Source organism: Rutilus rutilus, assembly GCF_951802725.1.
Source record: "Rutilus rutilus genome assembly, chromosome: 3".
Lineage (NCBI taxonomy): Eukaryota > Metazoa > Chordata > Actinopteri > Cypriniformes > Leuciscidae > Rutilus > Rutilus rutilus.
Window position 1 is genome coordinate 10,002,668 of NC_140211.1, and position 27,545 is coordinate 10,030,212.

Sequence of the window (27,545 nt, forward strand, 5' to 3'; positions counted from 1 at the left end):
TTTTCAATAGATTTCTTTCTGAACTATTTTTTTGTAATTAATTTAAACTCCACATCTCTTTCAATATAGCCTACATCACATTTATCTGTGTTTGTTTTATTCATGAGAAATAGATTATTATAATCTAATAAATGTGATGTCTTCTGTTTCTGAAGGGTTTCAGTTTTATTGATTTATGAATATTTTAATATTCTTGGTAATAAACTGCACACAAAAATCTGATTAAATGTATTGGGAGAAATCTTTTGATAATAACCATATGATGGCAAAGCCTAAATAAATGTACTATAGTCTCTGGGTGGCGTTTACAAAAAATAACAATTTGTATTAATATCTTTATTGAATTTCTATAAGAATGTATTAACAGGATAAACATGATGTATAATCTGAAAGGAAACTACTCTTATATTCTATTCTGAATTTTTAAAGGAACACTCCACCGTTTTTTTAAATAGGGCTTATTCACCTTCTTTCCTACATTTAGATAGGTGGGCAAATGCATTTTTGTCTCAGTGCATGCATTGTTTTAGTTTGACAGGGTCGGCGCTAGCTTAGCTTAGCTTAATGAATGGAATCCTTTGTTGCCAGCTAGCATGTCGTGAGTAAAAGTGATAAAAATAAAATAAAATAAACCCACCTAATTACTTCTTGTGGCCTGCGTATTCACAACGAGTACAAATAGCGATGCAGATTAACACTAGGCGATTTCCTAGGCAGATTTTGACTTGGGACTATATTAGGGGGAAGCACAGGCGAAGCACTGCTACTTGGGCGGAGAGATATCACGCAACACATGAAATCCCACGACTTCCGTCAACATACCGGCGTGAATAGTAGCTGGCTATTTTTCCTACAGTACATGAATGGCGATGAACATGGCTGATTTTGTGAGAGACGAAGAGGGTGACTTCTCAGACAGTCAAGATCCAGAACCATACCTCTATGAACCAGAGTTTTCAGAAGATGAGCTGCGTGCTTTGGAAATAGAACGACAGGAGGAGGAGGTTGCGATCGCTCAACAACCAGAGGATGTGAGGATGAGAGCCAACACGAACTGGTGGTGTGAATGTGGGGGAATATGCCAACCTATGCCGACTGAAATAGAGTGTCTGTGCTGTGGCGAGTGGGACAAGTTACTGCCATCGATGACCAGGCTTAACGCGTCAGATCAAGATGAGCGTGCCCGCAGTTGTGTCACAGCTACCGAGGATTTCACGGCGTTGATCCATCCTGCAGTACTCGATTTTTTTTTTCCGGTGTGATAAAGTGAACTGGAAAAAACGCCCCACGCCGAATGGACAGCTGTCCACAGAGTAAGTGATTATTTTAAACATGACGCATCGACCCATATTATACCTGTATTCACATTCACATATTCACATTTCATGTGTTGCGTGATATCTCTGCACCCAAGTAGCAGTGCTTCGCCTGTGCTTCCCCCTAATATAGTCCCAAGTCAATATCTGCCTAGGAAATCGCCTAGTGTTAATCTGCATCGCTATTTGTACTTGTTGTGAATACACAGGCCACAAGAAGTAATTAGGTTTTTTTATTTTATTTTTTGTATCACTTTTACTCACGACATGCTAGCTGGCAACAAAGGATTCCATTCATTAAGCTAAGCTAAGCTAGCGCCGACCCTGTCAAACTAAAACAATGCATGCACTGAGACAAAAATGCATTTGCCCACCTATCTAAATGTAGGAAAGAAGGTGAATAAGCCCTATTTCAAAAAACGGTAGAGTGTTCATTTAAAAAAGAGCAGTGGCGTCTGCTGATTGGCTGATCTTTATTTCCTTTTCTCCAATGAGAATCCCTTTCAAGCACTTTCAAGCTCAAAATATTGACAATCTGGAAAACAAACCAAAACTAAACTTTAGTGAGCAGGTCCTGTTCGCACAAAGTGTCCTGATCACATCATAGACATATATATAAAAATCACTGAAAACAAATGTTCAAAGACAACGAAACATAAAACTATGTTCCACTGCGTCAAACGCCTTGTAGAAGTCTAAAAAAAGATAAAACTTCAAACCAGAAGAGTCAAAGATGCCTAAAATTAATCTTACATTATTATAAATGTGCTTATTTTTATAAAGCCAGACTGAGATTCATTATTAGATACACTGCATGAAAAGTGGGATTTTCGTCAGTAAGCGGCACTGTAGATTGTCGTGGAAGTTCAGGTTTACGACTGCACACGGCAATATGCAGGCAACACCGACAACTGAAATCGGAAATTGACGTGGGCCTTGCTTGGCAGTTGTCCCCCCATGACCCCCCTCCCCCCTAATTCTAGGGGAGGCTTTAACATGTAAATGAAAATGCTGTGAGCTATACAAATGCAAATCAGGGTAGCAGGGGGAGTTTTACCCCAGGTGATATTTTTCTAAAAGGTATTAACTTCATTCTAAGAAAATCTCTGGTATAAATAGATCAGGCTCAGTATAGCCTTATTATAGACTCTTAAATTTTAGTTTGAATTGATATATTTAATGAAAGTATGCTAGATTAATTACTGTGTGTCATTAGCAATGGCCAATGTTATGTAAAAAAGATACACAAAACAATTTATTTCAACAATTAGTTTTAATCAGGCTTTGCCACAAAGGTCAAAACAACATCACCCATTTGGATAATCCAGCATAGTGTGTGTGATCCCTTGACGTGAAGACCGCTCAAATCCTGAGTAGTCCATTTTTTCAACAAATTCTTTCTTGCTGAACGTCTTCAAACTCTTGTGGCATCCTGCAAATGTAAGTTAAATGCAATATGTTACACACACACACACACACACACACACACACATATTTACATCTGAGCATTCAATGAAACAGACCAAATACTATCCATTAAAAAATAAACAATGTAAACATTTACATACTGATTTGACTGATTCAGTGATCAATATCAATGTTTATTAATTATACCAAAGAATGTTTGAATATTTAAATTACCTCTGTATGCTCCATGTCCAACAAAGCCTCCACATTTTGGAGTTGCGGGGATATCTGATGAAAGACAAAGCAGAGCTGCTCTGTAAACCTGATGTCCTAAGAAATCATGCCATGCCAAAGTTCTTGAAGCTCATTAACCAAGGGGTCTAAGAAAGCATTCATGTTTAGTGATGGCTCTTTTGGTCCAGGTATTAGTCCAAGGAGAATCATATTTTCTTCCTTAAAACGGTCTTCACGAGGTAGATTCAAAACGACCATCGTCGTTAGATTCAAATCGTGCATTAATGCAGCCTTGGGAGACAAATCCTTCATTTTAAAACATGCCGTGCTATATCCAGTTGCCCACTGTGTCATATTCATATAGTTTTCACTGTGTGCTGTATGTAAAATTAGCGTTACCTTGTCTTTATTTGAAAAAATATGATTACCAGTGTGCACGAAATTACCAGATTACTGAGTGCCCTGTTATAGTGTACAAAATATCTTCATGGAACATGATCTTTATTTAATATCCTAATGATTTTTGGCACAAAAGAAAAATCAATCATTTTGACCCATACAATGTATTGTTGGCTATTGCCACAAATATACCCGTGCTACTCGTGACTGGTTTTGTGATCCAGGGTCACATATTCTAGAGCTTTAACTTTTATATCTCCAGAGAAAGTTTGACTCTTAACAGATTTCTCCATTGTTCTTTCTATAAAATATCTTCACCCCTCCTTCTGTAATTCCCATTTGACAAATTCACTACCACTCACCTGTAATGAACCAGCAGACAACAAACAGGTAGAGGATGAAGCTGACGGAGATGACCAGCAGAGACAACAGCAGCATTTCAAAGGTGTCTTTTGCAAGCAGACCATAGAACAAGCCTAGGCTCACTATCGGAACAAGCAAAACAAATACACCAAATACTATAAGGTAGACTGGGATGTAAGGCTGGACAGGACAGTCTCTCAGAAAGTAGGCCCCTAAAAAAAGTCACACATAAAATTGGTTGCATTTGTAAGTATGTGAATGTTTCAATATTACACTGGAATGCATTATTACGTCCACGTTATTTGTTTGCAATGTTTCTAGCAGAGAAACAGTGAATAATGAGGTAAAAAATACATGATTTACCTATTCCAATTGCGGCAATTAAAACCCCCAGTACAACAATAGTCAGTATCACTGAAAAATACTTTTGTTTACTCAGACAAGAATATGTTTAGCCTACACAATTTGCCAAGTGAAACCAGGACATTTGTAAAACTTATTAGCTTAAAATAGCTAGATTTAAAAAAAAAAAGTAACATATTCTTAACATGATTGTTAATACGATTCTTACCGAACAGTGATGTCAAAAATGGTGATGCTTTGAATTGTCCATCCTCAGAATATCATTGTTGATGAATATACAATTACTGCTTTAAGTTTAAAAAGAAGTAAAATAACACATCGTAAAAGTGTATAAGACATTAAACAATGCGGAGTACAAGGATCTAAGGACTAGTATCATTAAGAGTCTCACCAGAAAAGCTTCCTCTTCCTATGACGGTTAAAACAGCCTAAATGTGATCATGACAGCCGAATATGCTCTAGTGTTCACCTCATAACTTTAAAAAGAAAAATTCTTCTGTTATCCGTCTGTCTTATTGACAGTAATTTCTAATATTTCCTAAGTCAAACTCTGGCGTAATGTTGTTACAGCATGTTTCCGCCGTGGACCACACATTTCTGAAGTGCTCATTTAAATGCAAAGGAAATATTTAATTACTCACTGCTTAACCAAACCAATTGGATCAATGTATTATTGCAGTTTACAATAAAAACAATGCACAAGTTTGGGGCTCAGTAAGATTTTTTCTTTTTAAAGGCATTCTTTTACTTGGCAAGAACGCGCTAAATTGATCATGTGACAGTAAAGATATGCATAATGTTACAAACATTAAATATATTATGTAAATATTATGTAAGTCTTCTTTTCCAACGTGACAACATTTTTCAAGTCTATTCTTCTGCTTTCTCCTCAATATGAGAAATTACATTTCCAGCTTGAATGTTACAGCTTGCATATGGCACAATATTGTCTTATGATGACCCTTACTAAACTTCAACTTAAATAATGTTTAAGTTTAAATTTATAGTAATGAAGGTTACTCGCCTATCAGTTTTACTTGTTAGATGTGATATTTTGCCTTAAGTTATGTCTAACACTGTTAACCTCTCAAGTAGCCTATTATAATTGGGTGGCTTTATTATACTGTTAAGACCAAAAAAAATATGTTTTTTACAATTACAAAATTTAATTTAGTAAATTGAATTACAATGTTGTCAAATGTAGCCTAGCAAAGGAAATAATTGGCTAAACTGTGTAGCAAAGGACTAAGGAGGCTGTCATGTCACTGCCTGAACGCCAGAGGTCATTGTCTCCTTGTATATTGAACTGTTTCTCGCTCTCCATTGAGTTCACTTGTTATTCATTCCCTGTTCAGTTGTTTAAAGACAGTTGATTGAGTCTTGTTGGTTTGTAATGCAGTTCTGTGCAATTATGTTCATTTTTTTCTGGTTTGATAATGTCAGTGACTGGATTCTTTTATGAAAATAAAGCTCTGCACATAAGTCATAACTGTTGAACTGAGACTGCAATGCATTTTTCACATATTTGTTTTCTTAACCACTCAAGAAACCACTTCTCTCTGTTTCCATGTTATATTTGTAAAATTGAACAGAACAATAAAAAACACTTTCTATATGGGTGGCTAAAATATAGTGTTTTATAAAGATGATGTTGCTTGGTTGAAACTAGTAGCTCAAAGAATATCCTGTTTCAAAATAGTTATTAAGGTATTAAGGAGATTTAATTTTAGATTATTATTATTTAAAATCACCATTCATTTGTAAGCAAAAAAAGACAATAACATTCATTCTCTTTACTGACAATGTTCCCAAAACCCAATTATTTCAAATACAATTAAGTATTTGTTTTAAATGTGTTACTTAATAGACAAAGTTCAGTTGAGTTTATTCCCCAAACCATCAAGAACCCTGTCATCAATATCCATTAAAGGTGCAGTAAGAAATTTCTGAGAAAGTGGATCGGACCAAGCAGCACAACACATTTGTAGCCAATCAGCAGTAGAGGGCGTGTCCAATCATGATGGGGGAGGAGAGAGAGAGAGAAAGAGCCAATCAGCAGTAGGGGGCGTGTCAACTCATGATGGGGAGGAGAGAGAGAGAGCCAATCTAAAGTAGGGGGCGTGTCCACTCATGATGGGGGAGGAGAGAGAAAGTGAGGAAGAGGGAGATTTGAAGAAAGACTGTAGAACGAGAGATGGCTGAGAGACATTACAAAAGAGAAAAGCTCAGAGGAATATCACTGGGAAAAGAAGGGTTATGATCAGGTAAGAGCTTTAGGACCCGCGTTAATATTAGAAAAGCTTTCCAGCGCTGGAGACGCTTTCGCAAAGCATTATTTTGCTTCGCTTCAGCTATGAGAAAGAGACATCCACTCTTACATTGTGTGTTAGTGCATTTTGGGTGTGTAGCAATGAAGGTGAGGGGTGTGTTTGTTTGGGCTGATTTCAAATATCAACAGTGTTTCTCAGTTATCACTTACTGCACCTTTAAGATGACCCACAGTTTTTGCTAATCTTTTGCTATTGCACGAATGCAAGTACAGACACAAAAACAGCATCCGATCAACAGCCCCAACCCTAACAGAATGTATCCCAGAGTGGTGGTCCAGAATGCAAACAAGTAGAGGGTCTTATTACAGTAGGGATCTCCAGCCACGGTTTGGTTGTAGTTAGGAGGGTAAATAGAGTAAATCCACACACTGCCTGTTAAAAAAACAAAAACAAATACATTTCAGAAATATAATTTATTTTAGATTACGATTTGATGACATTGGCTATTTGATGAAACAGGCTTCACTGATCCTGTTACTTTGAAACAACCTGACGTTTGAAACAATCGCAGTTGTATAAAGCACAATAAATAAAGGCAACCTGACTTCAATTGACTATGTTTACAATTTTAACTTTTTAAAAAAACATTCAATCACATATATTTTTTTACCTTTAATAATTTTGTAATGAATTAAATACTAAAAGGGACTATATGTAGAATTCAGAAAACCTTGTTTATTGGTGACACCGGTGGCCGTTGCGTGAACTGCAGCCAGCAACTTATTTCTCGTGCTCGCACTCGTGCACACGTAATGTAAAACAGACTGAACGTGATTCACGGCCTCGATGTACTCACGACAAAGTTCTTTTCAAGTCAAAAGAAGTTGGAAATACTTTTGCAGCGATATACTGTTAAAGGTGCTCTAAGCGATGTTGGGTGAAGTCACTTCTTGTTGACGTTCAAAGTATTGTCAAACAAAAGGAGGATAGCTCGACCTCCCTCCTCCTCATCCCGTCCCCTCCCCCTCCCATGCTTCCTGAAACAGTCATGAACCAATTACAAAAACCAAACTGGATTTACCCACCTGTCCAGCAAAAAAAGAGCCACCTGAATTTTCGGATTGGAAGTCCTTCTGCCGGCGGAGTTCTCTCCACCTTTTTAACGCTTTTCCGATGTAAATTCAGGACTTTGCACGTTCCTTCTCCTTTTCCCTCTTCTTTGTTATTTGTTCATCGGAACGTCGTCTCTTTGGTCGTGTGTCGGCCATATCAAAATTCTCAAGAATATACATTTTTAACGTTAGTCGTTGCCGTTGTCTAGGACATCTCTCCTCTAGCTAACTTCCCTCTTCATGCTTCTCTCTCCCCCACTCCCCACACCCCCCCTTCATGTGCACGCGCACTAACCCCCCAACCCCAAATCATTCTTGTCGGTTATTGGCTGGAACACTGTTTGTTATGTTTCGTGGTCCAGGCTGGGCCAGTTTGTTTATCTTGCCGTTTGTGGAGCCTGGGCTGTCTACAGAGATCGCGTTTTTTTACAGTGTGTTCAGGGGACAGGCAGCTAGCGGATAGTGAGGAGACGTTTGCTGTATGTGACAAAACATTTTTTGGCCTAAAAAAACCTGTGACATCGTTTAGAGCACCTTTAACAAACATCCACACTGCTGAGAGCGACGTTTAGATGAATATGTAAATATGTGCTGTGATATATCAATAACAAAAACGCACAACAAAAATGACAGTGGTGAGAAAACAGCAGTTCAGAAAGCATCTGATCGTAGCGAGGTGAATATGTTTGCACCAGCTCTGCAATTCACCGGCATCATGACAATAGATGAGGTAATTAAAATAACAGTTATGATAGTTTGATTATGAAGTATATTTTAGACTATAGACTATAGATCTGGTATTGTGAGATTCTTTGAATGAGACATTGATATTACTGTACAGAATGGCTCTTTCTGCATTATCCTGAACATTGTATAAGCATTCGCTTCATGTGTCATTGAACGGAAGAGAGGCTCTTGGGAGCGGAAACGTCACATCCTTTTGATTTCCCCGGGAAAAACCTCCCGAGTCCTTCACATAAAAATCAGTCTACAGGGTTTCATAGACAACCTAGAAGTTGGGGAAGGTCTCGTTTTTCAAGTTTTGTTACAAGATATGCACACATTGGCAATAAAAAAAAAAAGTGATTAAGACATGAACATTCTTACATATAGCCCCTTTAAGTTAATCAATGTTAATTGTTAAAGTCTTTATTAAAGACTTTAATTGTTAAAGTAAAAATTCTAATCTATAAAAAAACACCACAAACACAATTAAATATTATTTGTATAAGTTCAAAATGATTTTCTTTTTTGCAACATAGCCTATTAAACAGACATTACAGAACAAAAGTTCATATTCACACCCAAATATCAGGCAGACCCACACACAAAAGTGTTTGGCAAGTGCCTTTGTAATGGATTAACTGAACAATGCACAGAACCTTTCAGAGACCTATGAACACATTAAATGACCTCTAACTCCCACATACGCCACCCAATCTTACCACTGATCAGCCAGCAGAACAAGAAGGTAGAAACCAGAGTGTTCCACACAGTGCAGACGCGGCTGAGCAAAGTATGATTTCCCTCCTCCGTCTCTCTGGCGCAGGGAAGACAAGACAGCAAAGCCAGAAACAAACTAAACAATCCACATACCAGCACATAGACTGGGATATAGTGCTGCTGGGGACAGTCTTTGAGATAAACGGCACCTGTGATGATACAGGCAACACAACAGCACCTTAAAGAACTGAAGGTATGGGAAAGGAATAAATACAGTACTCACATTCACTGCAACGCACCTATTGCAATCTGAGCAATGGGAATAGCCAGTAAGAGTAGTTTTGAAATCACTGAAATACAAATCAGTCCAAAATTTGCTAGAGTCAGTATACTTTATGTTCATTAAGTGCAGAAGTAATAATTGTAAAACTCTCATACCAAGGCAAGCTGTACTAGTTTTTGGAGGAGATTTCACGTAATTCAACATTTGCTTTGGATCCATGGTTCCTATGCAAAGCAAACAACATCACAACCCAACATTAGCAGTCTGTGAAAGCAGTTCCTTTCACTCTAATGACTTTAATACATGAATTTGTATGATCATCTATCTGTTTCCTTAACAAAATGTACATCAAGTAAAGTGTAAAGATAATATTGGTTTGATTTAGCATTGAGTATATTGAAATATTGTACAGTACAACTGCAGTATTGATCAAAAAGACATACCTCTTACACACAAGTGATAATTTGCTCAAAAATGCTTACCTGAAGTTCTGCTTCTGGAAAGACTTTACCTGACACACTCCGGGATTAGAAACAGCCTGAAATTATTCTTCATGGGGTTTTATACTCTCTGGTTTAGAAGGTTTCAACATCCTTTTTTTTTTCTTTTACAGTTGTACCATTTCAAGATAAACTGGTTTTTGCTGTGTGAACAAAATGACAAACATGACAAGCATTATGCTGGAACGTATTCAATAAGCAGTGGTTGGCCTCATACCTCAAAGATAGGTAACTCAAAGATAGATAGACGGGCCTTGGTAGATCTTGTTTAAGTGATTCAAATCTAGATGGTCAAAATCATTCAAACTTGTTTGCCATCCAATTTTTGACGAGCAGCTATGGCTAGTCATTTTCTTAATTAACATTTTCCAATATAGCAAACCTAAATCTAAACATGCTTTAAACAACATACATTTACTAGAGAGAAGACGAAGAGATTTTGAAAGTTTCAACAGTTTTTTTTCCCATAAAATGAAAGTCAGTGGAGTCCAAAACAACACTGGACCTCATGCACAAAAAACCCACTGACACATTGCTAAAAATATCTTATTTTATGTTCCACAGAAAAAAAGAAGTCGTACAGGTTTGGAAACCTCAACTATGGGTAAAATGTAAACGATGACAGGTGTCATTTTTGGGTGACCTATGTGTAAGGTAAGGGTTATGTTCAATTTCATTGTGTTTTGTTTTGTTTTCCATGTTCTCGTTTGCCTGAGCCTACGTCTTCATTAATCCGGATAGATTTGAAAACAGAGTTTTTGTTTCAAAATGCTTTCCGTTAAAACGTTAAAAGCGGTTTCCAAAAGATTCTCATCCACACTGAAACGTTCAATTCATTTCAAATTCACCTTACAGCGAATGTGTAAACCCTCACAAAAGCTCACTGAGATGATACAGACAGAACAAGACATAATTAAGTTATCACGCAATTCTTCTGGCAGGATAATTTTATTTAGCAAAATGTCTCACCACTCACTGATGTGTCCAGGTTGCACTCACTCAACATTTTATATTTGGTCTAAAACGCAACTGCTCTCATGTATTGCCGCAGGACAGTAAATGCGAGTGAATTTTCTGTCATCTTTGCAGGACTGTGATGTGAAGAGAAACTGTGTTTCTAAACTCATATTTTAGAAACTGTGTGAAAGTGAATAGAACATAACAGGCACAATACTTGTATAAACATGAATATCTATTGGTACAATATGCGTCACATGACTAAACATGCATCCCCGTTTTCAAATACCTCACCACACTTCAAAAAGCTTCGTCTCAGTGTGAACGCAAGGCCAAAATGGAGAGAAAAATAGGTGTTTTCAAATGAAAAGATATTAGTGTGGACAAGGCCTGAGTTCTAGCTCCTTGTTTGTTTCTAATGGTTTATGATTAAGTTACCCACCTGTTCCCTGTTCTGTTGATTATCTTCCCTTTTTTAAGCCTAGTTTTCCTCAGCTCCTTGTCCTATGTTAATGTTATATTCTTGTGTGTAGTGCTTAATGGTTCCTGTTCGTTCTGCGTCACGCATCTCTCTCTTGGTGGATTATCTACACATGCTACCCATAACACTATTCTTTTACATATAAAATAACTATAAAACGGTTTCATTGCTTTTGCCTTGTTTTCAGTTCATGTGTTCAAGAATTCCACTCACCCATCATCATCATTGCTGGTCACTCGAGGCGAGTAAGACTGTCCTCTCCGTTGGGTCTACTTGTGGGTCTTCAGATGGCTGTAGAGGCCAATCCACGATCCACATACTTTGGTGCAGTGGGCTGGGGAAAGTGGTCATCGTTCACCTTCATGCACGGATTTCTTAAAGGAGCTTCAATCCAGTGCAATGTGTTCCCAGTTGGTCGATGTGTTATGGAATTTCTTCAGAATGGCCTTGATATTGTCCTTGTAATGTTTCTTTTGCCCTCCCGTGGCTCGACGACCTTCCTTCAGCTGGGAGTACAGTATCTGTTTGGGAAGACGTGTATTGGATATGCGGATGACATGGCTTGTCCATCGACGTTGGTACTGCATTATTGTAGTGGTGATGCACAGACGTCTCATGTTGGCTTCCTCCAAGACGCTGATGTTGGTGCATCTGTCCTCCCAGCTGATCCTCAGAATCTTTCGTAAGGATCTTTGATGGTATTGTTCCATGGCTGTAGGTGGTCCATGACTCGACTCCATACAGCAGGATGGGGAGGACAAAGACTCTGTAAACCAGGAGTTTTGATTGGGCTGTTAGGTCTCGGACTACGAAGACTCTTTTCCTGAGACTGGTGTAGGACCTGGGTCTTCTTGATGTTTCACTTTAGGCCCAGGGCTCTGTACGGCCTTGGCAAACACACACAGATGCTGGGTTTCCATGTTTTATGAGGACTTTCGATTATTTTTATACTGTACAAACTGTATATTCTACCTCTAAACCTACCCATCACAGAAAACTTTCTGCATTTTTACATAAAAAACAACAACTGAATTCTGTATTATTTATAAGCTGTTTTCCTCATGGGGACCAAAAATGTCCCCACATCATAGTGTTTGCCAGGGCCGCGCACACACACACACACACACACACAAACAAACAAACAAACACACACCCACACCCACATACCAATGGTGTTCTGAAACGAGGAGGTACTCAGTTTGTTTTTAACAAATCAAATGTAAGTTCATGTCCTAGTTAAACTTAATGTTGTTACATTCTTCATTAAATAAACATTACATAGCATCAAAAAAGAAACCAAATACAATTCTCTTTTTTAGTATTTTTGTATTGTTCTATTTATTAAAACCAAGTATAAATCTCATCACACCATCAAGTAAGTGTTTTAAGCATTGGTATATTTATTCCAAAATATGAACTAAAGGCAGAAACAATTTAAACAATATATTTTATTTGTGTATTGATGTTTAGCTGTTCTTTTCAATAGTCAACTCATTTTCGTCATGAAGCTCGGTAAACACTGATCACAGATTTACCTTTAATTTCCTCAAGCTGATTGCTCACTAAAAAAAAAAAACAGTCATCATGTTTTCAGGCTGTTTCAGGTTTGATTTAGGATATCTTAGTGGCTGAGCTCTTTACTTACTTTTGCATTAGTCTTCCCATTAACTTGCCATCAGACTGGCGCGCCACATACTAACAAAACTGACTGAAATCAGTACAAAAACTACAAGCTTTGGCAAGTTCACAGATTCATTTAAATATTAAACAAGCATTTTCTGTTGAAACAATGTGTATCATGAACTGAATTAAGTAACTGAATTGAATTGACAGATTTAAATTGAGATGTTTTGCAGAATTTAAATGAGATGTTAAGGGTCATTTTAAGATGTTAGTAGAGCCCTTAAAGAGCTCATTACCACCCAGTCAAACTGAATAGTAGATTAGTGTAATTATATTTAGTGCACTCTAAGAAAAGGGGCAATGTACTGAGTTAATATAAAGGAATCTTCCGTATTGATTTTCCACAGGTGTTTTACCCCTATTTTGAATTATGTATTGCATTGTGTTGTGTTTTAGGTGTTAAAGGAAATATCTGTAAACTTTTTTGCCCTGGCAGATCATCAATTATTAAATTAGTTCATTTCACCAGCTCGGTTCAATTTTCATCCAATAGTGTCAGTGCAGTCAAATCAAATCCTTGAGCAAAGCACATAATCCACGGATGCTCGAGAGGGATTGTCCCTGTAAGACGTTCATGGTGTCCATGGATTCTGCGCTGAAGTTTAGTTGTTGTTTAGTTATGAAATGTAGTTGTTTGTCTTGTTCCGTTCATTGATGTTATATCATCAGTCATTACCTTGAGCACACCTGCCAGTCACAGGTCTGTCAGGCACTGGCTGGAGGAGATCTCTACAAAAACACAGCCCCGTGATTGGCCACCCTGCAAGTCAATCACTCTGTTTTGCCCTTGTTCATTTCCTCCTGTCTGAAGTCGTGCTCCACCCAGGAATGAGTCCAACAGCAAGCCTCTTCTCCACAGCTATGCATAATCCAACACACACAATTACCCTTTGCTTCAGTCATACAAACTTTATCAGTATTTAATGTAGTATAGCATCTGACCTCAATGGAGATTTTTGACTTTGGGTTCCTGCTGTAAAATATGGCTTTGGTGTTGAATTCAGGGCTTCCATCTTTTTGGAAAATTCTAGTCCTGACAGAGTCTTCCTCACACCGGATTACAGCATACACATCAGGAGCTGAAATATATACACTCTTAAACAGGTTCAGTGGGGTTCTATATAGAACCATAGGGTTCTTGACTGAACTTTAAAGAACCCTATATCCACCTTATTGCTGACGACCTTACTGTGTGGTTTTTTGAATTATGGGTGGCACTTCCGGTTTGGCAAACTTCCATTCAAAAAGGCTGAAACAAAACGAATCATTTCAAATCATAAGGTTGCCCTACAAATAAAGCTGATCTGTCAGTTTGACTGGATGAGCTGTCAATTTTCCTTCACGATTTATTTTCAGACATCATGAGAATAACGTTATACTTGGTATTTTAACGTGACGTTACAACAAGAATATCTATGGCAAGAGCTCTTTTCAGTCGTCTTTTCCTCGTGATTATTTTCTTTTTTCCTTTTGCAATCTGCTGTAAAAGTATGTGGAATGTTTGTGGCACATTTGTGGTATGTTCTCCAGAATTTAATTTACGATACAGTGAGGAAAATAAGTATTTGAACACCCTGCTATTTTGCAAGTTCTCCCACTTGGAAATCATGGAGGGGTCTGAAATTGTCATCGTAGGTGCATGTCCACTGTGAGAGACATAATCAAAAAAAAAAAAAAAATCCAGAAATCACAATATATGATTTTTTAACTATTTATTTGTATGATACAGCTGCAAATAAGTATTTGAACACCTGTCTATCAGCTAGAATTCTGACCCTCAAAGACCTGTTAGTCTGCCTCTAAAATGTCCACCTCCACTCCATTTATTATCCTAAATTAGATGCACCTGTTTGATGTCGTTAGCTGCATAAAGACACCTGTCCACCCCATACAATCAGTAAGAATCCAACTACTAACATGGCCAAGACCAAAGAGCTGTCCAAAGACACTAGAGACAAAATTGTACACCTCCACAAGGCTGGAAAGGGCTACGGGGAAATTGCCAAGCAGCTTGGTGAAAAAAGGTCCACTGTTGGAGCAATCATTAGAAAATGGAAGAAGCTAAACATGACTGTCAATCTCCCTCGGACTGGGACTCCATGCAAGATCTCACCTCGTGGGGTCTCAATGATCCTAAGAAAGGTGAGAAATCAGCCCAGAACTACACGGGAGGAGCTGGTCAATGACCTGAAAAGAGCTGGGACCACCGTTTCCAAGGTTACTGTTGGTAATACACTAAGACGTCATGGTTTGAAATCATGCATGGCACGGAAGGTTCCCCTGCTTAAACCAGCACATGTCAAGGCCCGTCTTAAGTTTGCCAATGACCATTTGGATGATCCAGAGGAGTCATGGGAGAAAGTCATGTGGTCAGATGAGACCAAAATAGAACTTTTTGGTCATAATTCCACTAAACGTGTTTGGAGGAAGAAGAACGATGAGTACCATCCCAAGAACACCATCCCTACTGTGAAGCATGGGGGTGGTAGCATCATGCTTTGGGGGTGTTTTTCTGCACATGGGACAGGGCGACTGCACTGCATTAATGAGAGGATGACCGGGGCCATGTATTGCAAGATTTTTGGGGAACAACCTCCTTCCCTCAGTTAGAGCATTGAAGATGGGTCGAGGCTGGGTCTTCCAACATGACAATGACCCGAAGCACACAGCCAGGATAACCAAGGAGTGGCTCTGTAAGAAGCATATCAAGGTTCTGGCGTGGCCTAGCCAGTCTCCAGACCTAAACCCAATAGAGAATCTTTGGAGGGAGCTCAAACTCCGTGTTTCTCAGCGACAGCCCAGAAACCTGACTGATCTAGAGAAGATCTGTGTGGAGGAGTGGGCCAAAATCCCTCCTGCAGTGTGTGCAAACCTGGTGAAAAACTACAGGAAACGTTTGACCTCTGTAATTGCAAACAAAGGCTACTGTACCAAATATTAACATTGATTTTCTCAGGTGTTCAAATACTTATTTGCAGCTGTATCATTCAAATAAATAGTTTAAAAATCATACATTGTGATTTCTGGATTTTTTTTTAGATTATGTCTCTCACAGTGGACATGCACCTACGATGACAATTTCAGACCCCTCCATGATTTCTAAGTGGGAGAACTTGCAAAATAGCAGGGTGTTCAAATACTTATTTTCCTCACTGTATATCCCATTAATAACTCACTAGAATGCACAAAGAATCTCTTGTTATTCTCCTCAAATCCTCACGTCTCTTTCCAGGTTTGTTTTCACAGGTAAATGCAATTTATAATCTGTCAAAATGACGGAAATCACTTTGAAATAGTATCACGTAATGCTGAAGTTAATGAACATTTTTGATTAACGCAACATAAGTTACATAATACAGATATATATATTCTACAACAGTGATACTTAACCCATCCGTTATTGCTGTGGAAAGACTCGCGCTCTTGGGGTTATTTGATCTGTTGAAAGTACCTTGTTGATGCTTTTACACTTTTAAATTTCCTTTTAATGTTCGATGGTTGAAGGGTGATTAGATTAATGTCATCTCATTGTTACATTTTTTACGGAAGATTCGCGCAAAACGTCATGGGGCGTAGGAATAAGGTGGATAGATTCTATATAGGTTTTATATAGAGTGTAAAGGTATAGAGTATAATTACATTTGAAACAGTGCTTCTTCCATGCTAGAAATGTAAGCTTAGCGTTAAGTTCTGCAAGGAAGACTCAATCAGCGCGTTATGAATTAACTCACTTCTAACCAATCATGTGTTAACACTCTCAGTATAAAAGAATGGTATTTACATCCGTCTGAGTTCGCAGATACTGACGGCGCCAATTACCTCCATCCTCCCCAACCACCTCCAAGATGGTCCTTTCCCTCCATCCTCCCCACCACCACCAGGATGGTCCCTTCCTTTACCTCCAGGGGGTCGGCTGCGCCCCTGCCTTCATCTTCAGGCGGGATTTGCAGATTCCGTTACCCTCGCATTGCTTGCTAAGGACGGGGCCTACGCCAAAGACTATGCTTGCTGAGCTATTAATAAATTTACTCTTGTTATATCATTTTATCTCCCGAGTCTTTCTGGTAGAAATAAAATATGCTTGCAAACAACTTTGTGAAAGCAAAAAGAGCCCATTACCCAAATATTAATGAATTAAAACAGTTTTCTTAAATGGGATTATTTCATTATAAACAACATGAATAAGCATGAATGTGAGTAAATAATGACAGAATTTTCTATTTGTTAGAATGTTTTACATAATGTTCTACTACTTGACAATTTCTTTAATTTTCAAGACCAATTTTCTCTCTTTTAATTTTATTAGTTATAACTAAGGGTGTGTTCAAACTTGGCATGTTTGGTTGGATTAAATCAAACCCAGGTGCAATTGCTCTGTTAGTGCAGTTCATTTAAATAGGTGTGAATGCTGATATCCGAACCCTGGTGCCACCAAACAAGCGGACCGAGAACGCTGAAAAGATGAGTCTCCTCGCAGCAGATCTTTGTTTGTGTGTGTGACAGAGGTATTCGCTGTTTTGACTCCTTTACACATTTCTCAACTGGTCAAAATACCATCATATACAGGCTAAGCACATACAAGCGCATTTAGCCAAGCACACAGCTTCGGTTGCAAAATATACGTCATAAAAGCCTTTTTTTTTTATCTTTAGGTTCGGTGTTAAAAATGACAGTGTGAACGCTAAGTGAACCAGGACTAAATGTATCATTTTCTTTTTTGGTCCGGACCAAATGCACCAAGAGAGCCGAACTAGAAGTGTGAACACACCCTTAAGACTGGTTTATATAAAAGAATGGACCCAAACATTAAATGCTCACTAAAATCATAGTCCTGTTTGTTGTTCTATTGGTCAATTGTTTATGAGTTGTAGAATTGTTGAACCTGTTTGTTTGGGATGGCTAAGGACAGATGCTTTGAGCAGATGGACTGTAGTTACAGCGCTGGGTTCAGGAATACAACACTGCCAAACTGAAGGAGCAGGTCGCTCTTCCTTCAACTCCCTGAAGACAGTAGACAAAATAAAAGAATAGGTAGAGACAGTGAGTGATGGGAGGCCTGAGAATCGTCACCACCTTTAGTGACGGCCCGGCTTAAAACTACAAGGCAACTACTACGTATTTTTTACTTATCAGTAGCTTATTTGAATGCAAAACAGCAGATTCACAGAGTGGCCCAATCTCTTGTACCTGAGACGCACGTGTGAGTGTGAGAAAAAACGCAGAAGGAACCGACCAGTGGCTCCAGGCTGGAAAGTAGTGGGGAGGATGACGTAGCGTCCAGGACCAAGAGTCACACGCAAAGTGACGCTACGGGAGTCCATATACACAGAGCTAGCAGCCTGCTCACATAAACACTGAACACGACACACACGATTCACCTCCACCTGACGGAAAGAAAAACAGAGGCCCAGCTAGGACAGGGAACATTCTCAGAACTGAAGCTAACGTTCTGGCAAACTTCTCCCGTAGTTCATCCAGTGAAGTTAATAGAACGTTCGTTCAAAATGATCTGGTTTTTAAGAATGTTCAGGGAACATTCAAATGTAACATTCCAGTAAAATAGAATGTTTCCTTAGAAACATTAACCAAGAAAAAAAACATCTAAAAACATTCAAAAATAACATTTACATAACTTCATGGGAACAATAGCAAAACATTCTTAAATATATTTTAGTTAGCTGGGGGGACGGAAAGAGGAAGACCAAATACATGTACATTTATACTAAAGTCTAAAGATTTACTGTGATTTAGTTAAAATGATATAACAGTACAAATACTCAATTTGTATTGCTCTGTTTGTCTGTTTCCACGTTACAGGTTGTCAGTCGGTGCCAGTATGTGGCGACCAGTAACTGTCTTTATGAGTGAATCATTCACTCAACCGTTTTGTTCCAATAGACTGATTCATTCAGGAACAGATATGTCAACTCTTACAAATAAAAATATCATATACACAACTACATGAATATCAGCTGATATTCGGAACAACACCACTATTGCTTGTGTGATATTCTGTAGACTGATTTTAGATTTTTTTTTAAACAAAATTAAAGGATAATTCCGGTATTTAACACTTTGAGTCTATTTTGTAGTTTGTTTTGGATGAACAAGAGTGGTGGACAAAGAAATTGACAATGGTTCCTGTCTCGACTTTTTGACTATTTTAGAATTGCCCATGACTGCTTTAGAATGGGAGTCTATGGCCATGCACAAACATGTCCTTAAAACAACCCTTAACGTTCGTTTTCAAAACTGTGCAACTCACCGAGTGATTAGTGGTGTTCGTTGATGTTCCAAAACAAGTAGAGTAGCGAAATACAGTTTCTGTCGTGTTTTATTTGGCATTTTGTAAAATCCCATTGATTTCTGTTGGAGGACTCATTGCTCGTTGATATTACTGCGCTACCGGGAACGGAAAAGACGCTTCAGACTCAAATATCGAGCGGAAGTTTATACGCGGTTGTGAGGTATCTGAAAAAATAGTTCCACTATAGAAGAATAAACGGATTGAAATCATACATTGCGCCGATATATTTGTTTTTAATCATCAACGAACACCACTAACCACTCGGTGAGTTGAACAGTTTTGAAAACGAACGTTAAAGGTGCCATGTGTAAAAATTGAGGTAAAAATATCCAAAAAATGAGCTACACGCATCAAAAGAATGAGAAGAAATAAGGGCGATGATGTCATTAAAAAAATGACAAGTTATAGTGCTGCAGAGATATCAACCTGAATTAGCATTAGCATTACTAGCCACGGCCCGACAGGTGTCGTAATACCAGTTTCGGCCATGGGAGGCGGTATGCGGGCAACATAACCACCACCAGCCCAACTGCAATACACGAATAACTCGCACGGCTTGTGGGCGTACTTGAACCTGATGTCAATCGTGTGGAAAATACAGCCCACTACTACATTTCAGTTCAGGGAAGAGAGCGGAAGAATGGCTGAAGCCCTTGGCAAGAGACCCTTACCACCACCACACCCACCCGCTGCAGGGATAAAACGCGCTCGGAATCGCAAATAAAATCTGATAAAAAAAGGAACAGAACCAGAGTAAACATTGGCACTGCTTTCCATCGCTGGAGACAACTAATGGACATGAAAGAAATGAGGTTCGACTCCGAACTTGCAACATTTCTATATACTGTTTATTATAAGAACCTATATTATGTTTATTAAATGGCTTTCCTGAGGTAAATCTAACATAATTGTTCTCCAGCTATGTTATTGACCTCTTCACGCTGATAAAAAACACTGATTGGTCGATATTATGTATGAGGAATACATTTCGGTAAGTTGTAGCCTACTGTATCTTTCAACAGTGTTCGTGTTTTTTACTATTAGCTACTAGAGATGATCGGTTCACGTGCGCTAGAGATCTGTCACGTAACATTTACAAGCGCCAAAACGGTATTTATTGTTTGAATTGCGTAATAAAATTGACAGAATCTGAGAGCTGAGATTTTTTTATATCATAACTAACCTGCTCTGTCTAGTCTGTCGGTGTCCGTGTCCTCTTTGCTTCGCGATTTTTCTGTGCGCGAGAAAATTGATGTGTGGCGTGAGAGCGTGTGAAAAGTGTCAATTGCGTGTGTCTCACGGTGAATGCGTGATAGTTGGCAGCTCTGGTTACGTTGGTGCTAGCTTGGTCAACATCAGCGAATGCTGTCTGTCAAATTAATGTAATTCAAACTAACGATAAAAATGTAATATGAACAAAACGAATATGAACATATTCACTGGTAAAGGTGAAGGGGAGTAGCTTGAAGATGTCATATTCATACTCTAGAGTAGACACACTTTCTGGAGGTATACTGCCCCCATCTGGTATGGAATGTGGAGTATGAATTTTTTTTTTTTACATAAGGCACCTTTAAGGGTTGTTTTAAGGACATGTTTGTGCATGGCCATAGACTCCCATTCTAAAGCGGTCATGGGCAATTCTAAAATAGTCAAAAAGTCGAGACAGGAACCATTGTCAAAATTTCTTTGTCCACCACTCTTTCATCCAAAACAAACTACAAAATAGACTCAAAGTGTTAAATACTGTAATTATCCTTTAAACAAACCCCAAAATCGACATAAGTGAAACAGACACAGTCAAAATCTGTTCTTTGTACATCTTTTGACTACTCAGTTACTTACCCTTAGAACCTCAAAGCCGATTGGTAGGTTCTCCCCCCTTCCTTCCCTCCTTTTCATCCTCCTGTCCTCCTGTTGCAGACTTATCAACACCTCTGCCCCGTCTCCAACCAGTTCAAAAATGAACTAAGAGAGGGATGGAGAGAGAGATGAATGACAAGCATGTGAATGTGAAATTAGGGAATATCTGATTAAGAGTGCTAGAGAGAAAAGGACACAGGGAAAGGTGAGAGAAATACAGTAGATGTAGACTTGTTAAATACATTGTAGTGAGGTCATTTTCCAGCTTCTCTTAAACCCTATTCGGACGGGACTAGTTTTCTAAACGATGTCCGAGTTACAATTCTTGTCACCTGATGTCTGTAATTTCATTAGAGATTTCTCATATTGAAATAAAATGAAAGCATGTGAGACCGGTAGCTCAGGTATGTCAAAAAAACTCAAGAGAAGCGTTAGGATAATACAACATCTGCAATCACAGACATTCACATTCGACAGGGTGAGATTTCTCAGAGGACCTTTGAGTTTGCCGAAAAACAGCAGGTGATTTGCTCTAGAATTTTTACTGAGGTTGAGTAAGAAAAACAGACATGGCTGATTCGGACAGGATTAAACCCACAATAAAGCCCTATTCGCACTGGATTAGTATTATATGGGGACCTCGTGTGATTTAGAAAGTACCCCCCCACATCTGAATTTCGTGTGGCGCATTCGCACGGGATAAGCGAAGCCTGTGATTTTACTCAAATGTACTGACTTATCTCTCGGATATGATGTCAATAGGCTATTGCTTGGAAATTTCTGCTCGTTATAGGTCTAGCTGTATGATATATCATAAACAGAAGAACGTTCCATCTCCATCTCCAACCATCTCCATCTAATCACGGTTTTCAGCTTTCTCTTTCTGCAAATTGTATAGTTGTATGGTGTATAGCGAAATGACCCAGCACCCAAAATACTATCAAAACACTCCAACGCAGCGCAGCCTCCATTCTTCGCGAAAGAGGGATAAAAAAGCGCACAGGAAACGAAAACCTTGAAAAAATTATAAACGACCCCGCCAAATCACAGAGATGGCGATTCGCACGGGACTAATATTATCACAGGACCTCGGTGTTCGGCGAAATATGGTAGGTCATTTGCGGGGGAATTTTTACTTTACAAATTACAGACATGGCCGATTCGCACGGGATTAAGATCATAGACAACCTCCGCAATTATTACAAATGACTAGAGGTCACCAGGTAATACTTATCCCGTGCGAATAGGGCTTAAGCCTGTGAAACACAAATTTCTCTAACATCCTACATTAAAACAAGTCCCGTCCGAATAGGGCTTTAGATACCACAGTAATGATTTTGGTGAATTTTGGTTCAGAAATTCCCAGTTATTCACCTGGGGGTTGTGTAGAAACGTGTCTCTGTGATTGATACATCCTCCACATCGACTTCTCCTGTCAAGTTGCCTCTCCCATCTCATCTCCACCCCTCCTTGTTTGTTCACACGCTCTCGTCCTCCCTTCATTTGCTTTGGTTTTACTTCTGCACGCTCTTTCTTTTTCTGTTTTTCTCCTTGGATTGGTCCCTCCTTCTTTCTTTCACTCAGTCTTTGCTCTTTTTTATCTCGTCTCTGAGCTGGCCTTTGATTGGACCACTGGAGCCCTGCTGAAGGCTTCTGGTTCTTGATGTTCAGACGACAAGAAGACGAGGAAGGAAGTGGGATCCCAGATGCGTAGGTCCAGGCCCCGTGGCAGCACACCTCCCTCCAGTGGGTCTGTGGCCAGAGGAAGGATTTTTCTGTCAACCTACACACCACCATGTCTGTGAAGTAACGGCAGAAGTCCTCAAACTCCATCCTAAAGAAAACGTGAAATGAGTCAAAACATGTTTCACAACAGAATAATGTGTGTAATTTATCTCTACTACTTTTTTTGTTGCCAATTGTAGCTAGGGATGCCGATATATATACACCGATATATATCAGTATCGGCCTATATTCATTTTATTGTTATCGTCATCGGCCCAATAATAAAATTTGGCAGATATATTAAAGCTGATAAAAAATTGATTATTTCTTGAGACACTTCAGATGCGCACTGTTCTCCATGATGTCTTTGAAATGCTTGAAATATGATTGGAATCACTTCTAAAAGGAAAATACAGTACATACATACATAAATACATTTCAATACAGTGCTACATGCGCAGCGATGTCTGTCATATAGGCTCCATAAAGTTATAATGAGAACATTATAATTGTGTGCTTGGGATGTGGCTTTTAATGGTGAGACTTTTGTTTTTGTAATCAGGCTCTTAAAAATTATATTAAAATTTTTCAGCTGTCAGCTGTCAAATATGTGACCCTGGATCACAAAACCAGTCACAAGTCGCACAGATATATATGGGGCAATAGCCAACAATACATTGTATGGGTCAAAATTATAGATTTTTCTTTTATGACAAAAATCATTAGGATATTAGGTAAAGATCATGTTCCATGAAGATATTTTGTAAATTTCCTACCGTAAATATATAAAACATTTATTTTTGTGAGTGAATGCTGCAAAATCGCAAACATAAATGCACACCTTTAAACTTTAAACAAAATAGTTGTATCTCAGCCAAATATTGTCATATCCCAACAAACCATACATCAATGGAAAGCTTATTTATTATGTATACATCTCAATTGTAAAAAAATGACCCATGTGACTGGTTTTGTGGTCCAGGGTCACATATAAAGAATTATCGGTTGTCGGTATCGGCCAAACTGTTCATATCGGTACATCCCTAATTGTAGCTTAATTTACATTACCAAAACTCTCCAACATCTCGGACAATGAGGCCCATCTTCTCCCTTTCTCTGCGGCTAAGCTGCTGCCACTGTGGAGACCTGCGAAGGGAAACAGTGAGAACACAATGAAGATACCACAAGCATTAAATCTCAAATACTTTCATCATAGTTTGTCCCTGTTGTAAAATATCGAAAAGTCTCATTCGACAACATAGGCTAAAGATTTTAGACTGGTCTTTTGCATTAGATCCTAAACTCTTTTCATTCTAGAATGTCTCTTGCATCCTAAAAACTACATTCCTGGTGAGGCTTAAACTCACAACCTCGGCATTGCTCTGCTTCGTACTGCCTTATAAGTATCATGTGCTGACCGACTGCACCACTGGAGCGGTTTTCAAAGAATTATGTCACAAAATATCATGGGATAAAGCCTGGGCCTGGATTATATTACTTGGCTTAGCTTAAATATAAATATGAAGCCGAACCCCCAAGTGTCACTTGTTGGAACATTAGCACATGCGCTACAGAGTGTCTGCCTCGATTGAAGATGCCCAACAAAAGTTAGAAGGATTTTTCACATTAGCCCTTGAACTCTTGTCATATTGAAATGTCTGTATTCTAGTATAGTCTTTCATGAAAGGCCAGTTATGTTAGCCCTTAATCTGTTTTTGAACTTGAATGCTTTTTGAACCATAGAAACATGCTCCAGGTGAGGCTTGAACACACAACCACGGCACTGATCTGCTTTTTACTGCCTTTTAAGTACCACATGCTGACTGATTGTGCCCCTGGAGCTATTACTTCATGAATACCATAGGAAAAGGCCAAACTGAAACTTTCAGTTTGTGGGCTACTTAGCTTAAAGGGGTGGTATAATGCCCTTTTCACAAGATGTAAAATAAGTCTTTGATGTGTGTATGAGAAGTTTTAGCTCAAAATACCCTACAGATATTTTTATACAGCATGTTACAGTTGTCACTTTTTGAGGGTGAGCAAAAATGAACCGTTTTTGTGTCTGTTCCTTTAAATGCAAATGAGCTGCTGCTCCCGGCACAGAGGGCGGAGCTTCAAGAGCTTGTGTCATTTTACCTCACACAGACATGCACTGGAAATTTCAAACACTTTTAGCCTTTTATGTTCAAACTGAAGTCAGAAAGATGGAGAGACTCAAGAAGAAGTGACAACATTTCTGAATGGTTAGTTGATGAATTTATGTAGCCTATGTGTAGTTATCTTCTAGTCATTGATTAGCATATTCTGTCTTGATAATCTCTAAATCGTGTTCCGGGGGCGGGGTTTATGTAAATTTTAGGGTTAGTGATGTCACTAACCCGGGAGGAATGTAGTGTAGTCCCTACCAGCCGTTTGTTGTAATCCTTAAAAAGCAGTTTCTTTAAAAGAAAATCTCTCCTTTTGCTTTGAACTTTGAGCGTCGTGACTTTGCAGATGTTGTTTATGCTCAAACAGCAACATTACACACTAACTAAAGTTAGAAAAGTGAAATCATATTCAACCACCCCTTTAAGCTCAAACCTCCAAGTCCCAGCTACTGTCAGACTCAAATAAAGATTAGATGCTTTTTTCTCACTAGAAAGTCTCTTGCATCCTAAAACCATGCTCCAGGTGAGGCTCGAACTCACCTCCTCAGTATTGGTCTGTACTTCATTACAAGCACTGCATGCTAACCGATTGCACCACAGGAGATATGGTTGCAAAAAAAGTTAGCTTTTGAGCTATGATGCTTGATTACACAAGCCTTAACTCATCTGAAGTTTTCCAGACAATATTAGGCTAATTAGATTTATATTCTTACCGGAATGTATCTATTCAAGTTTAGAATCTGAGGTGAATGCTGATATTTATGACTTTCACATGTTAGTTTTTGACCTAAGTTTTACAAACATGTTTCTTGCATCCTAAAACCATACTCCAGGTGAGGCTCGAACTAACCGATTAAGCCACTGGACCTAGTGTTGCAAAGGTGTATAACAAAACACTATAGGGAATGCCAACCCAAAATGTCGATTACAGAAATGGCCTATATGGAGCTTGAATACACCAATCCCAACTTCCATGTCTCAAACTCTTGAAAGATTAGCACCCACGATACAGATTGTCCACCTTGTGTTTAGATGGCCAGCCAATGTTAGACCTGACTTTCATGTTAACCCTTGAATAAAGACTTTCCAGTAGGTCCAGAGTTCTAGTATAGTCTAAAATGAAAGACCAACATTGGCCCTTTATTTGTTTTCCCACTTGAATCCCAAAACCATGCTCAAACTCACAACCTCTGCATTTCAACGCTCCGTACTGTTATACGTTACACCCCACAACACCCCACGTTAACCAATTGCTCCCCTGGAGGTAAAGCTTCTTAGCTTGAATACACAAACCCAAAATCGAAGTCTCGCTACATAGAGCCTACCTCACTTAAATATTGCTAGCCAATGTTAATTAGACAAGCTCTTGAACCCTCTTCTCACTAGAACGCAAAATTTGAAAAGTCAAGAACTAATTTGTGGGGTCCGCTAACCAGTGGCGTAATCATTGATTATGGGTTTCTGAGAGAGATAGGCATACATGTACTCACCCTAGGCTCCAAGCTCCTGTCCAGTCTGCCGTGCCCCAGGGATTCCTCATCCGAACCATGTACAGACGAGCTGCGTTACACATGACGTGCAGAGTCTCCGACATACGCAGTTTCCTGACTGCAGTCACACCGTATGCATGACCCTTTATCAGTCCACAGCCCAGAACTGATTCCACCTGCTCTCCTTCTGCTGGCTTCAACAAAGAGACACAGAGTATGTACAAATGAAAGAGGTAATAAGGGCAGTATGGCTGAATGAGTCATTACTGTTATCAGGCCACACAGACCAATTATCATGTGGTATTTGCTTGATTTGAGGGTGTTTAGAATGTTTTTTTCCTCATGATATCTGACCCGAATGGAACAAGTGATGAGTGCTTTGTGGCTGTGTGCGTGGGCTAGTGTCTGGAACAGCATTTTTCTCTGGTCAGCGTGAATGATCAGCTCCTCCTGGTTCAGACTCAGTGGTTCAGAGACGCCACCAGTAAAATCAACCAGAGCTTCGGCTGTATTACCTCCCTCTAGAGCCTCATAACACCCATTGAGCCTGGCAAAGACAGAGAGAGAGAGAGAGAGAGAGAGAGAGAGAGATAATAGGATTTTGAAATAAAGGAGCTTGGTCTACTATGTATGTAGACATAATTTCACTCCTAGTCCAGCACATAATTAATTGAAAGTGCATCTATGTTTAGATTGTGCCTTATTTCAACGGTGTCTCACTTGGCATAGGCTTTCTCCAGCAAAGCACTCCAGAATTCCCGTGGCGTTGCAGAACGACAGAAGAGCAGCGTTCCCTCCTCGCTGACCGGTAAACGGTCATCCACCACGACATCTGTCCACTGGCCCAGTCGCCAGAAACGAAAGTGAAAAATTCCAGCATACAGATCCGGGCGCTTTGGGTGCCACTCCTGTTCAGCGTGGTCTGGGATCACCTGAATATGAGACAATACAAAAGTAAGGAGTGAAATCTCGATAAATGAGCAATATATAGTATATGTTTCCATTTTAATGTATTTTAAAATGTTTTATGTTTAATGTATTTTAAAATTTTCAGTCTTCAGTGTCACATGATCCTTCAGAAATCATTCTAATATGTTGATTTGTTGAAAACAGTTGTTTTACTTAATATTTTTGTGGAAATCGTGATAAAATATTTTTCAAGATAGAAAGTTCAAAACAGAATTTATTTGAATTTTGCAATA

At 38.9% G+C, this 27,545-nt stretch overlaps 2 protein-coding genes and 1 long non-coding RNA gene across 8 annotated transcripts in view; all 3 read right to left on the reverse strand.

Moving 5' to 3' along the window:
* Positions 1-2,575: 2,575 nt before the first annotated feature.
* Positions 2,576-4,654, reverse strand: LOC311288524. Its single transcript, XR_014626951.1, has 4 exons — positions 4,291-4,654; positions 3,719-3,931; positions 2,958-3,011; positions 2,576-2,748 (listed from the first exon to the last, which is right to left on the reverse strand). It is a non-coding gene; the product is annotated as an uncharacterized lncRNA (long non-coding RNA).
* A 1,049-nt stretch (positions 4,655-5,703) lies between these two features.
* On the reverse strand, positions 5,704-11,492 carry LOC311287441 (transmembrane protein 272; the record flags this gene model as incomplete). Its single annotated transcript, XM_084404310.1, has 6 exons — positions 5,704-6,784; positions 8,910-9,116; positions 9,207-9,257; positions 9,346-9,414; positions 9,673-9,695; positions 11,449-11,492. The coding sequence occupies 6 exons, from the start codon at positions 11,490-11,492 to the stop codon at positions 6,591-6,593; spliced, it is 588 nt and encodes a 195-aa protein (XP_084260436.1). The 3' UTR covers positions 5,704-6,590.
* The window catches only part of LOC311288517 (calpain-5), a 43,158-nt gene continuing 25,296 nt past the window's right edge, over positions 9,684-27,545 (reverse strand). For 3 of the 6 annotated variants that reach the window (XM_084405945.1, XM_084405946.1, XM_084405948.1), the window contains 10 exons: positions 27,064-27,275; positions 26,698-26,890; positions 26,344-26,537; positions 23,775-23,852; positions 22,356-22,815; positions 20,964-21,086; positions 17,999-18,195; positions 17,694-17,812; positions 13,754-13,890; positions 12,496-13,670 (listed from right to left, as the gene is read on the reverse strand). In XM_084405945.1, the coding sequence (XP_084262071.1) occupies positions 13,506-13,670; positions 13,754-13,890; positions 17,694-17,812; positions 17,999-18,195; positions 20,964-21,086; positions 22,356-22,815; positions 23,775-23,852; positions 26,344-26,537; positions 26,698-26,890; positions 27,064-27,275 (1,878 nt within the window). In that variant the 3' untranslated portion in view covers positions 12,496-13,505. Of the gene's footprint in view, positions 9,834-11,341; positions 11,895-12,495; positions 13,671-13,753; positions 13,891-17,693; positions 17,813-17,998; positions 18,196-20,963; positions 21,087-22,355; positions 22,816-23,774; positions 23,853-26,343; positions 26,538-26,697; positions 26,891-27,063; positions 27,276-27,545 lie in introns of those variants that run through there. The other 3 variants (XR_014626948.1, XM_084405947.1, XR_014626949.1) reach the window with 3 other exon arrangements.